The sequence below is a fragment of the Podarcis filfolensis genome, assembly GCF_964270895.1.
Source record: "Podarcis filfolensis genome assembly, chromosome: 9".
Classification (NCBI taxonomy): Eukaryota; Metazoa; Chordata; class Lepidosauria; order Squamata; family Lacertidae; genus Podarcis; species Podarcis filfolensis.
The window spans coordinates 17,757,336-17,776,103 of NC_139610.1; the positions used below are offsets into that span (position 1 = coordinate 17,757,336).

Genomic DNA, 18,768 nt, shown 5'->3' on the forward strand with positions numbered 1-18,768 from the left:
GAAACATTAGTCAGGTCTGATGGGTCTCACTATTGTCTCACGTGAGCTGAGATGGCACCCAATAAAATGGCCAAATCTCCCCTGTACATTGCAAGAGATGATCAGTCATGGAAAGCAAGCTGTCTTTCAAATAAGTTTATTTTCCATTACTGATCTTCTCACCAAAGGACAAAAGACAAGCCGCTGCCTAAAACAAAAATGATATTAATAATTTTTCATGCCTGTGTTAGTGCTCCCTTGTTCTATTTTATTCCACAGAATGCTTTTCTTTTAATTAACTTAATGTGTTTAACCGTGGTACTTTTTCACCTGGAATCCATATTCAATATGAGAGATGACTAATGAAGTCATAAATCCTGCTATTTGCAAGGGGAGAAAAAGCAGAGGGTTGAGCAGTTATGAGCTGTGGATTCAGTGTTCCTATATAGCTTTATAGCTACATACTTAAAAGGTGTTTGGAACACAAAGCAAACTTATTTAGGAGCAAAAGCCGTTAAAATTAATGGGATTTGCTTACTTACGTATAATTGTGTTTAAGGTGTCCATAAATAAGATTACTTCTCCTCTGTTTCGTGCAGGGCAAGAGCGTCTTAACTGGTGGCCTTGATGCTTTGGAGTTCATTGGCAAGAAAACTATGAACGTCCTTGCAGAAAGTGATCCTGGATTTAAAAAAACCAAAACATTGATGGAACGAACTGTTTCCTTATCCCAGGTGAAATAAGTCAATTTTGATAATCATGCAGTGTTAGAAAGTGGTGTAGACAATTACGACGACTGTATAATTGACTGTGGTTTTGATTTTTAGAGGAAGGCTCTTGGAGTTTTGAAGAGCCACATGAAATCATAGAAGTGTAGAGTTGGAAAGGACCCTAGCGGTCATCTAGTCCAACCCTTTGCAATGCAGGAATCTCAACTAAAGCACCCAGGACAGATGGCCATCCAACCTCTGCTTAAAAACGTCCAGAGGGTAACCACTTATTCACCATCAGTATGAATGAGTGAGGGTTGCTTAATAGGCTATCTTCTATGTGGCAAATTTTCACACAAGTTTCTCTTAGGGGGTTGGACTAGATGATCAGGGTCCCTTCCAGCTCTACAATTCTATGATTCTTGTTGCTGTTGTTTAGTCGTTTCTGACTCTTCGTGACCCCATGGACCGGAGCACGCCAGGCACTCCTGTCTTCCACTGCCTCCTGCAGTTTGGTCAAACTCATGCTGGTAGCTTCGAGAACACTGCCCAACCATCTCGTCCTCTGTCGCCCCCTTCTCCTTGTGCCCTCCATCTTTCCCAACATCAGGGTCTTTTCCAGGGAGTCTTCTCTTCTCATGAGGTGGCCAAAGTATTGGAGCCTCAGCTTCACGATCTATGATTCTATGGTTCATAAATTACGTAACAAACCAGTGCAGCTACTTTTAAACTCTTAAGAAAAAAAGAAACCTCCCATTTCAGGGGAGGGAGAACCTGTACTGGTTCTGTTGCCCTGTTTACACCTGTATATTTATGCTTCGCCTAGAAGCTGTGGTTTGGGACAACTAACAAATGTAATAAATAATACCTACCAAAGTATGCCAGGCAGGAATTCACCCAGAACAGTGTGCTCATGTTGAACACACCATGTTTTCTTTATCATGCTGCCATCCAGCTTTGCTTTTCTCTGACCCCCTCTCCCTCAGCAATAGCTTACTGTGTGAACGCAAAGGGGTTGCAATATATATTACTATCTGTCACATTTGAGCTTTGCACTTTCCACACCAGTCAAAGTGATAGATGTCTCCTGTGATATCCAAAACTGGCATGGAGACCCACTATATGTTTTCAGGAGTTTGCATGTGATACACAGTTTCATGTCTTACTTCCTCAGTGGCATTAATTTGCTGTGTTCTTCAGTGAAGCATCTTTTTCAAGAACAACCATACAGCATGTTATAATCATGGTTCATTTAGTAATTCATGGTAGATTTGTTTCTTTGTTGCTGTTTTTTAACTGTTTATTTGTGTTCTTATCTCATATTTTTATTTTGTGAACTGCCCTGAGACCTTTTGAATAAATCTAATAAATAAAAATGAAATAAATAAATAAGTATTTTTAAATACAGTGGTACCTCTGGTTCCATACTTAACTTGTTCCGGAGGTCCGTTTTTAACCTGAAACTGTTCTTAACCTGAAGCACCACTTTAGCTAATGGGACCTCCTGCTGCTGTCACGCCGCCGGAGCACAATTTCTGTTCTCATCCTGAAGCAAAGTTCTTAACCCGAGGTACTATTTCTGGGTTAGCGGAGTCTGTAACCTGAAGCGTCTGTAACCTGAAGCGTATGTAACCCGAGGTACCGCTGTATGGTGTTTTGATTCAATGTCAAAATAGTTTTTGAGCTATGCTAACAATGTTTTGTCATAAAATTAAGAGCTAACTAACTGCTGAAATAAACAGAGTTTTTAGTTGGGAGGGTACCTGCTGCTCCAAATCAATGTTACAAAATATGATCAAAGATTTTAGTTCCAAAGTGTAAAACTTGCTTCTGATGATGCAGTTGTGTATTATACTGAGAATGGGCTACAAAGAGAAACAGTGTAGTAAGCAGGCTGTTAAGTTGGGGTAAGGGTTGGAATTTTTGCTCTCCAAAGTCAACTGTCCCAAGCAGACAGACCCTTAAAAAAAAAGAACAAAAACCAGAATCCACTAGAGAGATAGCTAGAATAATCTCCAGTTTAACTACCAGAAAGCAAAATCACAGACAAATAAAAGTGCAAGCCCCTTTTAAAAAAAAAAGCAACAAGAAGAAGCAAGCTATAATCACCACTAATTGCAAAACTCGTACAGAGAATACTGTTTAAAATGTTTTATTAGACCTGTTGTAATACAATGAAGCATTTTACCTCTGCTGGTAAGATCTAACTCCAATTTTTATTCTTATTGCCCAGAGGAGCTGGGACTGAAGGTGATAAAATTTGTCAAATCTGCCATGCAACCAATTAACCAGCAGCTATGATCTATATTTCCACAGCTGTTGCGAGAAGCCAAAGAGAAAGAGAAGCAGAGGCTGGCCCAGCAAGTGACATTTGAAAGGACGGCGCATTATGGGCTGCTGTTTGATGAGTTTCAGGGTCTGTCTCATCTGGAAGCTCTAGAAATTCTGTCTAATGAAAGTGAAGCCAAGGTATATTGACTTTATAAATCAAGATAACAGGGATGCTTTCTGGGACATATTTCTCAGGAATATCTCCCAGTAAGATTGAAACCCTATCTCTAGCAAGCTCCTTAGGAGCAACAGTTTGCACTTATTTATGTAGCCATTTGAATTTATACCCTGTCCTAGCCTGCAGGCTCAGGGTGCCATACAATATTTGAAATTTCTACATCATCTCTGGTACATTGTGCCCCACAGCCACCAACACTGCATTCCCCCTATATTTCTAACAGCTGTGCTCATTGCTTCCAATAAATAAGTAAAACATTTCTGGATGTAGATATATGCAGCTTGTAGGCTTTTGCAGATATAGATACATACAAGTACAAAGCATCTCTATTGCTCTAAATAAGTTCAAGACACAATTCAAGATACAACACTGGACCAGTAACACTGACTGGCTAACTGACTAACAGACAGATAGAACAACTGCAGACTACTGAGCTGAAATGCGTTAATTACAGATATGGTCAGGGCACTGAGCCATTGCCATAGTAACTGGCTTGGCGGACCTTGTACCTGTGATTAGCTCATCCATAGGTTGATTTGTGCTCATGAAGGAAATTAACTCCTTCTCATGTTCCATTACTCCAGCACTATGCTATGTAATGCTACAGTCGGTATCACATTGCCATTGAAGACAGTCCCACAGTGTTGTATTAGTGCAACAGTTTAGGTTGGCCAATGGTATGGATGATGTAGACGCAGTTGGATGTATGGTACAAATTGTTTTTCAGCGCAGAATAGGGCTGACAGATGCAACAGGACACTGAAACTGTCTTGCTCCATTTTTCTTGCACATTATGTGCTGCAGATACACTGAAATGCTCAGGCCCGTGTGTGTGTGTGTGTGTGTGTGTGTGTGTGTGTTTATTTATTTATTTATTCTTCTTTTAGATACAATCATATTTAACATCCCTTGAAGGAGAGGAATTGGAAAAAACAAAAGATGCTTTAATTGCTATTAAAGCAGTCTTTCTTCCAGAAGAGTCAGAAAATGAAGACAACGAAGGAAAGAAAGGTAGCTTCAGAATTGTCAGTGCAGCACATGTGTTATAGAGGAGTCTACATGTTTAATTAAAAACAATTAAATCAGTTATGAATGACCTAATCCTCAAAGTGATGTTTCTGAAAAACCTTCCCACTGAAGATACTGGTGTCCAAGTCAATATTTATTTGTTTGTTTCATAAAATCATATACCACTTGATTGTTTTTTTAAAAAAACACACTCAAAAAGGGTAAAACATTATCATAAAGAATATATGCGGCACAAAATCAAAGAGACTTACACATGCATACATGCCTTAGTAGAAGACTGTACCCACTGTTAATACTACTACTACTACTACTACTACTAATAATAATAATAATAATAATAAATTTTATTTATATCCCGCCCTCCTCAGCCGAAGCTTGGCTCAGGGCGGCTAACAACAATCAAAATAATCCAACTGTTAGCAGTCTCTAGGGTTAGGAATAGCAAAACTAGGAATTATAGATCAGATCAGCAGCAACTCGCTGATGGGTTAGATCTAGGCACATTCTGATGTTGCCCAACCCCCATGTCAGGCGCGAGGCAGTCCTTCTTAACTGGCAAGTGCTCCCCTCATTTGCTACTGAGAAGTCATCTCAAGGGCTTTCACATCATCTTGGGGGCCTTGGGGCAGCCATTTATTCCCCAGTGCGAGCAGCACCTGACAGTTAAGAAGCCAATGCCTCATGCTTATAGCTGGGTTGGTGCCACTCTCTCTATATAAAGCTATATCAGAAATGTTGTAAGACAGGAAAATAGAAAACTGGTAACCAATCTATTACTTACGACAAGAACTGAAATTGCTTCCAAGTGGAAAGTGGAAACTACATCTATTGAATAATGGCTTAGAAGGTAGAATAATGTGATGAGGAAACTTACTTATTTGCTAAGATTTAAGGAAGAGAGCAAGAAGAAATGCCTTTATAAAAAAATAGGATTCATGTTTTTTGGGGACGGAATATAACTATCAAAATATTTCAAGGGGCGTTTTTTCTTGTTTCCCTTTTACTTTTGCAGCAGATGCAGGAGATGAGTTTGTGACCATGCTTACAGAATTGCTCTTTGAATTACATGTTGCTGCCACTCCTGACAAACTTAACAAGGTGAGTGACTTTGTTTGCCTTTGGGGAAAAAGGATTCTGCCCTTCTTCACCAACACGGTGCAAAACTTGGGAGCATACTAGTTTTAAATAGCTAGTGTAGCACACTAGGAGGCAGAGCAGTAGTGCAATTGCAGCTTTGGTGGCTATAAGCAGAGAGAGTTGTAATGAAGAATTATGAGTTAAACCGAACATAATTGGAAAAAGAGGTTATCTGCCTGCACTGTAATTAATATGTCCACATATTGTTCACATCCAGAAAATAGGATTTCTTAGAAAAAGATATCTTAATTGCACATTTCAAGTTTGTGAATCCTTACAGACTGCTTCTTCAGAATGTGACATAAAACTGCTAATGTTTGAGGCCCAAAAAGTCCAAGTCAAGCAAACCCAAATTCTTTATTCAAAATTATGCAGGTAATAACGAGGGGTGAAATCAAGCAAGAATGGTGAGACGTTTGGGGATGTGAAAGATGTTCAAAACAATGAAGGAAGGAAAATAGCCACTAGCATTGTTCTGCGAATGCTTGTACAAACACTTGCAGAAATATTCATGCACTGCTAAAACAATGGATGCCGTAGTTTCATACTTCCAGGAGACAGTTTTTGCCAGTAAAAAAAATCAGGCAGCCTCTTTCATACAGTACTCAAAATATGTCATTCTAATGCATATTGAAAGAGCAAGTCATTCTTCATGCTAGATTCTCTTTTGTTCTGATTCTTTTGCAGGCTAGAAAGAAAGCTTATGATTACCTGGAAGAAGCTAGACTCCCCGAATCTAGAGAAAAAATGGAAGAGAACAGAGAAGAGAAAACGAAAGTAGATGAAGCGAACCAAGAAGGTGAAGAAAAGCCTCAAACAGGTGAATCTGGAGACACAGAAGAAACAAAGAACAAAACTGTAGAGGTGAGAGAAGAGCAGGTTTCAGTTTGACTGCCTATCATCATATTTTGTTATTACATGTAAATAACCATAGTACTAAGGGACGCAGGTGGCACTGTGGGTTAAACCACAGAGCCTAGGACTTGCCAATCAGAAGGTCGGCGGTTAGAATCCCCTCGACAGGGTGAGCTCCCGTTCCTCGGTCCCTGCTCCTGCCAACCTAGCAGTTCGAAAGCACATCAAAGTGCAAGTAGATAAATAGGTACCGCTCCAACGGGAAGGTAAACGGCGTTTCCGTGTGCTGCTCTGGTTTGCCAGAAGCGGCTTAGTCATGCTGGCCACGTGACCCAGAAGCTGTACGCCGGCTCCCTTGGCCAATAAAGCGAGATGAGCACCGCAACCCCAGAGTCGGTCACGACTGGACCTAATGGTCAGGGGCCCCTTTACCTTTTACCTAACCATAGTACTGATTAAGTTGTATCTGTGTGATATATAGTTTGACTATTTCCAGGAATGAAAACTGTCTCTGTCCCATCTGAATATGATTTCAAATCAGCTGGGTCACATCCATCACATTTAGCTTGAAAAACTGTGCCTATTATGGACTTAAGTAAGTGGGATTAAAATACATTTTCCACAAATCAGCAAGGAAGGTTCATGAACATAGCAGACTTAATGCACATACAGGTAAGAGTTAGGTGTGCGTCCTGTGCACATTCACATTGCAAGGCACATGCGGATCCATTTGAAATGTCCCTTCCAGATGTTTTGGACTACAACTCCTACAAGCTGTGCTGACTGGGGTCAATGGAGTAGTAGTCCAAAACTTCTGGAGGGCACCAGGTTGAGGAAGGCTGCACCAAACAGTGGTAGTTGGACCTTTCTAAAATGCGTACACATGGAAATTCTGCAAACCAAGGTAGGACCTGACTTCCTTTTTCCTATGGTATTTCCCACCACTCCCTTCTCCCCTCCTCCTTTTCTTCGTTGAACAATGCAATTCATCATCCTGAGCCTTTTGTTTTTCTTTCCAGGAAATTTACATGTTGTCTATTGAAAGCCTTGCCGAAGTAACAGCCCGTTGTATTGAACAGCTCCACAAATTAGCAGAATTAATCCTTCACGGACAAGAAGTTGAGAAGCCTGCCTTGGATCAAGCAAAAGTTCTAACAAAGTGAATATATTGCCATTCTGATTCTTTCAATGTGTGTGCAGTGCTTATTGAATGCTGCTCCTTGCAGAAGATGACATTCAGTATTGTTTTGTCTTTGTGCTGCAAGAATACTTCCATTACTGCATCATTGGTGAAGGAGTTTTGCAGGTGCTGCAGGTGGCAAATCCTATTTGAAACACATTTCTGCTGGTGCAGCACATCTCTGAATCACGTACCCAAGTCCTTGGATCTGCCAGATGTCAGGAAATCCAAACAATCCTAGGAATTCAATCAATTGTTTGTTAGAAAGTAATAACTAATAGAAAGTACAAAAACTATAAAATACCAAATCACATCATGAAATGAATCAATTAACACTGACAATCTAGAAACTAACAATCATATCAGGACAGAGATGTGGCAACATTCAGCTGTTTTTGCCACCTGTTTGGTAATAGATTTATTAGTCTCATCAAGGAAGATACAGTGGTGCCTCGCAAGACGAAATTAATTCGTTCCGCGAGTCTTTTCGTCTTGCGATGTTTTTCGTCTTGCGAAGCACGGTCAGTCGCAACTGCACCTCTTCAAGCGGTTTTTTTAAAAAAAGGAAACAAACTCGCAAGACGTTTTCATCTTGCGAAGCAAGCCCATAGGGAAAATCGTCTTGCGAAGCAACTCAAAAAACGAAAAACTCTTTCGTCTTGCAAGTTTTTCGTCTTCTGAGGCATTCGTCTTGCGAGGTACCACTGTACTCAAAAGAGTATCCTTAGATTGACCAGGAAACCTAATAGAATCCTAAGAACGGAAATTGCTTAGATGCTCAAAATTCTGTTAAGAGGCTCTTCTAACCTTCTTCAAAGAGTTTTGCTTTTCAGTGTACTGGATGGTTAAGTCCAGTCAAAGGTGACTATGGGATGATGGAATCCAGAGCACACGAAAACTCTGTTTACCTTCCCGCCACAGTAGTGTCTATTTATCTACGTACTTGCATTGTCATAGCAGTATGAGAATGCCCCTAGAATGCCTTCTTGCATAAGCTGCCATTCATTTCAAATCTAAGAACAAAGGAAACTGCCTTGTACCAAGTTAGACCATTGGTGGGTGGGTGGGTGGGTGTGTTTAGCTAAGTGTTGTCTAGAGCAGTGTTTCCCAAACTTGCATCTCCAGCTGTTTTTGGACTACAGTTCCCATCATCCATGACCACTGGTCTTGCTAGCTAAGGATGATGGGAGTTGTAGTCCAAAAACAGCTGGAGACCCAAGTTTGGAAAACCCTGGTCTAGAGTGATTGGCAATGGATCACCAGAGTTTCAGACAGGGGTGTTTCCCAGTCCTGTCTGGAGATTGCAGGGATTGCATCTGGAAGTTTCTGCAAGCAACTCTTGTGTACCATTGCAGAAATTTTAAGCCTTTTAGACTCAGTATAACATTTCTCCTACTGCATAAATGATGTTGCTATTACCGCTATTGTTTCAGTAGCAATAAACATGTTTATGTTGGTAAGCCCTTGACAGTACAGTACTCTTATAGAGATGTAACATGGTGCATATATTGATTACAGCAGTAGCAGTTAATTCATCTGTGCTGTAGTGAAATAAATGTATTAGTGATATTTTCTTTGTTTCTTTAACAGTTTAACAAGTACAATGTGTAATGAAGTTTCTTCCCTGTCGAAAAATTTTGCTGATTTCTTAACTTCAGTTGGGGTAAGTTATTATGCAGTTTTATTCATTTACAAGTCACTTTTTAATGTGTTGAAGTCTTCTTCCTTGGTTGAGTGAAAGAACCAGAAAGCAGGTACACAGAAATCCTATTTCCATTGATTATTGAATTTCACCACGGAGCCATAAGCATAAAAAATGCTTGGGGATCTATTTTAACTATGTCCTCTACTATGTTTGCCCAAGTTCTAGGTCTTCATTTTCTGTGGTCTCTAGGTGCTGGGCAAGCAAAGTGTGAATGAGCCCTAGATTGTGATAGATATTATGGGACAAGACAAGAAGATGAGCCCAGGGAATGGATTGAAAAAAGAACAGGTTCTTCTGGAATGGGGGGTGGGGGAACCCTGAGAAATGCAAACATCCAAGACTGCAACTAAAGATAGATCATGTCTGGAATATCAACACGATTTTGAACATATTAGTGCTTGAAAGGGACTATCTCTCAAAAAGATGAAAAGCAAAGCAGGGAAACTTTTATTTAAAAAATAGTAATTCCAGTGCAGAATTTCAACATGCTTCATTTTTGTTTGATGGTAGAATTTTAAACAAGACTCCTGTGAGCCATTTTCATCTCCCTTGCATCAGCAAGCATCTTTTCAGAGTTTCTTTTAAAATAACATAATTTAATCATATTGCTTTCACTCTGAATAATTTATGCTGGTGGCAAGTTACAGGAATTTGTCTATTTCTGCATTTTCTCCCCGTGTTTTATCATATTTCTCCGAGGCAGTCTTGATAAATATTTATACCAAACCCAAAAATCCAGCGTGAAATATTAATCTGATCCAACTTCAGAACCAGGCATCTTACATGACTTTTAGTTTTGACCTTGGTGCCTCTGCACTTCAACAGTTTTGCTTGATCACATAATTTAAAAGAGATTCAGCTCTGACTTGCTATGTGTTCATAGCAAACAAGTCCATATATAGCTATGCTACCAGACTGGAAGTTGGTGCTGAGCAGCAAAAGCTTTAGCCCTGGAAGTTGGGCAACATCTTTCTGATGTGAATGTGCCTTTTAATGTGAAATTTCCTCTCTAGTAAGAGCGTATGTTTACTAGCCCTCTGAAAGACACCGAGTGATGCACATTTTACAGGTGTACATATATTTTGTACTGAGATATCAGTATTTGAATTTTAATGTAAAGTGAGTAGAGATCCACCTTGGTCACATTGAAATTAATGCCATTACCACATTCATAACCAGACATACAGCTGGGACTGCAAAGGACAGGATGGCATCTCTCCTATTCCATACAGGTGAAACTCGAAAAATTAGAATATTGTGGAAAAGCAGTAAATGCTGCTGCCTCATTGTCCAAGCACACTGGACCAACACCAGCTGATGACATGGCTCCCCAAATCTCTTTTCTGATGAGAGCAGCTTTTGCATCTCATTTGGAAACCAAGAACCCAGAGTCTGGAGGAAGAATGGGGAGGCACACAATGCCAGATGCTTGAAGTCCAGTGTGAAGTTTCCACAGTCTGTGTTGATTTGGGGAGCCATGTTATCAGCTGCCGTTGGTCCACTGTTCTTTATTAAGTCCAGGGTCAATGCAGCCGTCTACCAGGAGATTTTGGAGCACTTCATGCTTCCTTCCGCAGATGAGCTTTATGGGGATGCTGACTTCATTTTGCAGCAGGACTTTGGCACCTGCCCACACTGCCAAAAGTACCAAAACCTGGTACTTTGGGATTACTGTGCTTGATTGGCCAGCAAACTCACCTGATCTGAACCCCATAGAGAATCTATGGGGCATTGCCAAGAGAAAGATGAGAGACATGAGACTGAGCAATGCAGAAGAGCTGAAGGCTGCTATTGAAGTTTCCTCAGCAGTGCCACAGGCTGATAGCATCCATGCCACGCCGCATTGAGGCAGTAATTGATGCAAAAGGGGCCCAAACCAAGTACTGAGTACATATGCATGCTTCTACTTCTCAGAGGTCCAATATTGCTCTATCTGCAGTCCTCGTTTTGCTGATTTCATTTAATATTCTAATTTTCTGAGATGGTTAATTTGGGGGTTTCATCAGCTGTATGCCATGATCACCACAATTATAACAAATATCTTGCTTTGCATGTCATGAGTCTATCTCATATGTTAGTTTCACCTCTTAAGTTGAATTACTGAAATAAATGAACTTTTCCACAATATTCTAATTTTTCGAGTTTCACCTGTATATAGCAACCAGAGTTGCAGCTTTATTACTTCAACACTGGCAATGGGGCAGCAGCATTTACTGCATCTGAGAGCAGAAGGCTGGCTTAGAGGGTGGTGGGCAGTTCACATGGCAAACGCTCCTCTGTCCTTCAACATCTTACCACCACTCCCTGATCCCCAGCATTTGCTACTTGAGGTGGCCACCTCACATTGCCCAATGGTAGGGAAGGCCCTGTATACAACTGAGGCCAAAACTGTTGGCGGTGGTTGTTTACAGATGTGATCACTCTTACTGAACTAATTTTAAGTCAGATAGCAAGGCCAAGGAATAACTGCAAGAGGACCATATAAACCATTATGTAGATTTAGAGCAGATGAGGCTCCCCAGATTAATAGCATCTCCACACAACTGCTAAACAATGCTGTCATTTAATAACCACATTGTAACTCTGTCCTTCTCACTTCAAGACAGCAGTTATTGAGAAACAATAAATATTTTTATTCTTTATCGCTATAGATCTCCTTCACAGTGTTTGCACTAACTATTGATTATATAAATCAATATTGTTTAACAGGCAATCATTTCTTTATGTTTCAGGGGCTTGTATATGCTGAAATAAACAAGGGGATGGGTATTGGGTTTTTTTAATTACTGACTTCGAAACAGTATTGTTGTTTTTATTATTTCAGGGCTCTCTCCCCCCCCCCCCCATCTCTTTTTACAATCTCTTTGGGGCTGGCATTATTTTTAGTAATAATCATCATAACAGCAGCAGCAGTAGTAATAATAATATTTGCTTAACACTATTGCTGTGCATGGTGCTTTATAGAATAATGATAAAAATATAGATCTGAACCCTGAGGGGCTTAAAATTTGACTAGGGAAAAGAATAGATAAAGGGGAAAAGAACTGGTGGGAATGTAAATGAAAAGAATATGTGTTCCATTCACACATATTTAGCCTTAGTTTCAGTACGGGATGAAAAATAAGACTTTATAATATTATTTTAATAATATTTTTATTTTTTTTACCCCGCCCATCTGGGTGGGTTGCCCCAGCCACTCTGGGCGGCTTTCAACACATATAAAAACTTAATATAACATCAAACATTAAAAACTTCCTGAATCAGGACTGCCTTAAGATGTCTTCAAAGAGTTGTGTTGTTCTTTATCTCCTTGACATCTGATGGGATGGCATTCCGCAGGGTGTTCCATCATGGACAAGGTAGATTTGAAGGGAGGCAGATGTCACCAGGTAGGTGTTCTGGAAGGCAGTGCCCAGCACAAGATGTAGCAACAGGATGAGGCCACATCTTTCGAAAGTAAGGACAAGGAACTTGTGCTGGATCTGGGAGTAAACAAGAAACAATTGTGGAGATTTGAACAGTGGTGGGTGGTGGTTTGGGGTAGCATGGGGTACAAATGAAGGGAAATTGAAGCGGTACTACCAGAGCTAATCCTACGCTCCTCTTGGTGCATTTTCGTCACATCAACCTCCCTGCTGCTCTGCCTCTCTCCTTCCTGGTAAGCAGCAGCCAGTCGGCTATCAGGAGGTCAGGTGAACACCATTGCCCCACTGCTGGGTTTAAAGGAGGGAGACTACCAGCAGTGGGCCAGAGAGGAAGAGTGGGAAAGAGACTGATGAAGCAATTTCTATCCACAACCTCACCATTGGAAAAATAAATACAGCTCGCTTTCTGGGATCCAAAGAAAGTTGGTTGTGTTGAAGACCAGCTGAGATTGCTGAATATCGCCAGGATTTAAGCAAGGCTGAATTCCTCGGACTTGTTCCACTGTCTTCACAAAGCCTCTAGCATATTTTTGTCTAATCTTTAAAAAAAAACACCCTTTCTGTATTTTTGCATCAATGAAAATGGTATTTTGTATTTGACACTGAACATGTGCATATTTTGTTTATACAGTAAGCCAGCACCTTCAGAATCTCACTCTTCAAAACAAATGTATTACTAAAGCAAAGAAATGTTTTATTACATCTTTCTCGATGTGTCCCTAGCATTAAACCTTGCCTGTGTTTTCATCTGAGCAGAGTGACAAAAAAGCCGAAGTCCTTAACCCAATGGTCAACAGCGTACTATTAGAGGTAAGTGTGCCACTATTTTACATAAGGAACCACTTTGCTGTCTGTTTCAAATGAAGCTAGCATACATTTATGTCCCTATGAAGAACCATAAAAAGTAATGGTTATCACTGTAATTCCGTGCCATTTCATAAACAGTATCATTGTGCTTTAATCACTCATCTGTGAGAGCTTAGCCATAACAGTCGTGCTACGTTTTCTAGGAACATTTGTAAGACACGGGTGAAACCCTTCTTCCTACCTCTTAACATAATGCATGGGAAAGAGCTTGCTGGACAATTTACAGTTAGTTCAGTAAGGTAGCTTTGCTTTCCATTAAAAAAAAATGCCTAGAAATAGACTCTGAACCTTAATAAAGTTTCTGCTGTTCATAAATCACTAGATATAATCTCTGAACTAAGATGAGTGCTGGAGGACATGCCATTCAGTTCAATGGAGCTTGCATAGGCAAGGTTCTCAGTAGGCTGCACCTATTTATTCATGTTAAAATTTATAAATCAATCTTCATCTAGAAATGAATTTCAGGGTGGTATGCAAAGGAATTTGAAATTCCATGTGAAACCATGATTGCACTGTAAGGGCCTTTTGCATTATTTTGCCTCTAGAAATCTATGGTTCCCTACAAATGTTGGTACTCTCAGAATTCAGACAGCAGATAACTGGCTTTTCCATTGCTAGAAGTTCCAAATGGAAATGTTTCCATTTTATATATATAAATTGTATTCCCCTGGCTGTAATTCAATATTGGTTGTTGCTAGGAAATGGCCATCAGCCAGCTACTGTGTCAACTGCAGGAGCGTCTACAATGTAGGACATGTATCTGCACATTCTTGGGTAGGATTGGCTAGTAAGCAAGACAATCCTTTGTACCTACTTTCTGTGCTCTGTTTTGAAGGCTTTGTTGTTTTGTCTGTCTGTGACTCAGGAGTTTATTATTCAGATGGGCAGCATTCCTAGTAATTAAAGGGTGGTATTCAACTAAGTGGGGACGCGGTTGGTGCTGTGGGTTAAACCACAGAGCCTAGGACTTGCCAATCAGAAGGTCAGCAGTTCGAATCCCCGCGAAGGGGTGAGCTCCCGTTGCTCGGTCCCTGCTCCTGCCAACCTAGCAGTTCAAAAGCATGTCAAAGTTCAAGTAGATAAATAGGTACCGCTCCGGCGGGAAGGTAAACGGCGTTTCCAGTGCGCTGCTCTGGTTTGCCAGAAGTGGCTTAGTCATGCTGGCCACATAACCCGGAAGCTGTACGCCGGCTCTCTCGGCCAGTAAAGCGAGATGAGCGCCACAACCCCAGAGTCGGTCACGACTGGACCTAATGGTCAGGGGTCCCTTTACCTTTACCTTTATTCAACTAAGTGTTACTCAAAGTAGCCACACTGAAATTAATGAAACTTACGTTATCATGTTCATTAATTTCAGTAGATCAAGTCTGAGTAACAGTTAGTTGAACAGCACTCTCAGCATACTTTTCTTCTTCAAAATGTCCCTGCTGGTGTAGGGTAGGGATTTGTATCAGAGCTGTGGCACAGGGGGAGGAGGGATTAACCAGCTTGACCTCTGTCATTTCCCGAAAATGGCCACGGGAGTGAGGAGTTGTGCCCATAAGTGTTCTCCTCCACAGATATTACTTGCTCTGGGAAAGGAATTTGGATTCGGACTGTGACATTGCGGAGAAATGGTTGGAATTTCCCGAGCCACAAACCAGTCCTCATCCATATTATTTCCCTCACACTGTTTTCTGAAGAAGAAAACCTACCCAATTATTTTGCAGCAAATGGCAGTGTTCCTTAAGCAAATACGTAATGTCACATACACATGTACACATGTTCAAATAACTGTGTGCATGTGCTTTGGAGCCTCATCCAGATTAGATTTCCCATGTGGATATGTTTATGGCATCATCATATTATGTGCTTCCTGCGGCAGTGCATAATGCATGTATCTCCCCGCCAAGCTGGAAGCAGGCTACACTGATTTCAAGATAAGTGGGGTTGAAAGGCACTGCAATATGAAATACACTGCAGTATTAACATACATTTTCTTTCCTCATTAGGGTTGTAACAGCACCACTTACATCCAAGATGCTTTCCAGTTATTGCTTCCAGTTCTCCAGATCTCTCATCTCCAGAATGACTGTTCAAAAACACTACAATGACCACTCTGCATTTAAAAGAACCATCAGCCCAATAATCTCTTGGTTGTGTTTACAGTTCAAAAATATGTCTGATGCCTTTAAAAGACACTAAATGCAATTTTGCACATGCAGAATGAGTAATACTCTTGTATTTAGGTAAACCTATTTAAACATACAGTTTCATAATGGGGTGGAAACTGTCATATTCCTTGTATTAATTTAAGGTAAAACGTGTTTATTTCTGTTTTATTGGTTGAACTTCATTTTGGGATATTGCTGTACTAACTTGCATCCCATTTTGAAACATTTGCACTGGCCTGTTTGCCCAGGGTGCCAGAATGAAGTCTCCTGATCCAAAATCAGTGTAAAGAACTGAGGCACAGTTTGTTACACTCCAAACTAAGTAGTCTGGGGATTCAGCACCTAGTAGGGTAGCTGTTCTCTGCATGCATGAAGGTGAGGCAGCATCTCCTTATTTAAGTTCAACGGCACTTTTCCCATACCAACAGTTTCATGTAGCTTAAATGTAACATAAGTTTTCTTGCCTTAACGGAATCATGAACTAATGGCAGTGCTTCTTTCATAGATACAAAGTCACAACCTCGTCATTTAGATTGCTGATTCATTCAGAGGCCAGCATGAATCAATGATAGCATCCATTCATGCTTGTATGACAACCATTGTGCAGAATGCATCATGAAATTGTCTGCACTTCCTGGTCTGGTCCAAGCTTTCTACTGCTGCTTCTCCCCAGTGGCAATCTCCAATGTGTAAGTGCTTTTTAGAAGGGTAGCCATGCTAGTTTGTTGCTGCAGAAATGACAGCGGCACTGTAAAGATTGACAAATTTATTATAGCATAAGCTTTAATGGACTATATACTACTTCATCAGATATGTGATGGTGTTTAGATGACAGAAAAGGTTGACAGTGGGGTCAAACAATGAAATGCAAAATGTGCTGTCTGAAAATTCAATTAAGGCATGAATGTGTGCAAAATAAGCACACTGACAATTCGCAACGGCACTAAGCAGTGAAGTCAACCAATTTCCACATGCTACTCTGCCATTACTATTGACTTCAGGGTCTTTGTGGAAAATTGTGATTTATCACTACTGTAGACACAGCGATAGTGTTTGCTGCCTCAAAGTGGAGTGCTGCTGTCATATGCCAAACCAGTGCATTATTTATGGTAGAAGTCCAGTCTCTGGTTTAGACGAGGCTATTCAGAAAACTAAACTTACTAGCAAGTATGGTGCCTTCCATTAATCCAATTGAATAATGAGCTATCATTTTGTTAAACACGACCTTTTTTTAAAAAAAAAAAAGGTCCAAGGGCAGATTGTTTGCTTGAGTCCTCACCTACCCAACTTATTGACAAATGTCATTTTCTCCCCTGAAAAGTATGTGCATATAATCATTTCTAAAAATTGATATTTTACATCAGAAGCAGTATGTTAAGATTTTATGTTGCTAAAATTCACAGACAATTTTTTTTAAAAAAAATCTCTTGTGATGTGTAGTGCTTATTGCATCCTGCATATGGGATTCTCCTTTCATGTTTTATCAACTAATATAAACATCAATAAAGCTAAAAACAATGTTTGCATCCAGTAACTAACTACATTCAGAATATTGTAAAAGTTGTATCTGCTTTTTTCTCTACTTTTCTTGCCGGCAAATTCTGATAAGAGATTATCAAAAGACATTTCTCTTGTAAGATAGCGTTCTGTACAGAGAACAGATACAGCATTGTTGACTGTAATTAAAGACAACTTGGAGAATCCTCTTTCTCCCTCACAATTTGAAATGGGCAGGGCTAGTTAGATAAAGGCAGAAAGCTTCCAGATCCTTACTGTAAATTATCTTCAAGCCAGCAGCTTCAGATCCTTCACATTCCTCAGCAGTATTTAAGAAGTGAGATCATTTCTTTTAGCTTAGTAGACAAATGGAAGGACTCACAAAAGCTTCTGCATACTTTTCTGCTATACAGTGATTTTGGGGAGGAAGAAAGGGCCAGCCTTGCCAGGAATCCAAATAAATTCACCACTTCAGTGTAAGCACAAAAGCACTTCTCCAGTTCTATCTGCCCATATACTATCATATGTTTCCAAACTGAGTTTGCCTCTGTCATTAACTTCTAATAACTTTTTCCATCTGGGAAACTAATTTGTGTCTCCAAGCTGTTGAACTTTCATCCGAATATGTGGCTTCAATACTCATTTATTTTATGTCTTCAGATTCTTGAAAGGTGATGAAGGAAGGGAAAGCATCCCCCCCCCGATATAGCACCAGGGCATGTTTTTCATTGGCACAGACAAATCTGTGAAGGATTTTTTGCCAGAGCGCTGCCATAAAAGAAATTTGAAATATGTGTTGTCTTAACCAAAGAGTTTGCTTCTAACTTAACCACCACATCCTCTTTGGAATAATCAATGATATTATGTAATAATAGAAGATAATGTTTGTGTGATATCTTTTCTGCAGGACCATATGGTTTGTGACCAGCTTTTCAAGATGATCCTTGGTATAGTACTAGTAGTATTTTTTGACCATTGATTAATATTGGCTTGAAGTGTTTTCCATCTGTGAGTAGGCTTGACTATGGTTGGATAGACTGCTGTTATTAGCATTGTCTGCAGCTGCAACAATCATTCAAGAAGGTGTGGACTCTGCTTCCTTGGAGATTTTTAAACTGAGCTTGGATCGCCATCTGTCATGGATGCTTTAATTGAGATTCCTGCATTGAAGGGGGTTGGACTAGATGACCCTAGGGGTCCCTTCCAACTCTATGATTTGCTCATGGAGTAAAAGGACACACTCACTTATGCTGAAGCTGTTTTATGATCTCCACCCACCCCACTAGATTTATAGAGCTCCTTAGTGGGATTCAAGAGTCGGGAGAGAGAAAGTTTGTTTATAACCCATTTCTCAGCCGGAGTTGCTCTCAGTACAGCTTTCAAATTAGCAAAAATAATACAATATCTGCCCACCTGCTTACAGTCTTAAAGGCCACGGCACAAACGACAAAAGGTGCAAGGAAGGCAAGCTAACTCAGGTGCCAAATTCTTAATGTTGCAAGGTTCTAATAATGATGCAATTTGGGTGGATATGGGCTGCTTGCAGTTCAAAAACAGGTCCTGGTAGTATCTGGGGAGCCAGCCTTCCTGGAAGTGACCATTGCAGCCAAACGTGGTTGACTTTGCAAGGTGGAGCATTTGCCTTCAGGAGCCTTGTTGGAACATGCTAGTTTCTTGCCATTCCCATCACAGCATGTAGAGTCATAAGAGGCCCTATCGATA

At 40.4% G+C, this 18,768-nt stretch overlaps 1 protein-coding gene across 7 annotated transcripts in view; it reads left to right on the plus strand.

Annotated features, from left to right (window-relative positions):
- FAM114A1 (family with sequence similarity 114 member A1) overlaps positions 1–17,079 on the plus strand; it is a 50,050-nt gene extending 32,971 nt beyond the window's left edge. For 6 of the 7 annotated variants that reach the window (XM_083630487.1, XM_083630484.1, XM_083630483.1 and 3 more), the window contains 9 exons: positions 579–713; positions 3,006–3,158; positions 4,086–4,209; positions 5,240–5,325; positions 6,052–6,228; positions 7,239–7,378; positions 8,990–9,062; positions 13,286–13,339; positions 15,388–17,079. In XM_083630487.1, coding sequence (XP_083486613.1) covers positions 579–713; positions 3,006–3,158; positions 4,086–4,209; positions 5,240–5,325; positions 6,052–6,228; positions 7,239–7,378; positions 8,990–9,062; positions 13,286–13,339; positions 15,388–15,489 — 1,044 coding nt within the window. In that variant the 3' untranslated portion in view covers positions 15,490–17,079. The remainder of the gene's footprint in view (positions 1–578; positions 714–3,005; positions 3,159–4,085; positions 4,210–5,239; positions 5,326–6,051; positions 6,229–7,238; positions 7,379–8,989; positions 9,063–13,285; positions 13,340–15,387) is intronic. The other variant, XM_083630485.1, reaches the window with a different exon arrangement.
- Positions 17,080–18,768: the final 1,689 nt, after the last annotated feature.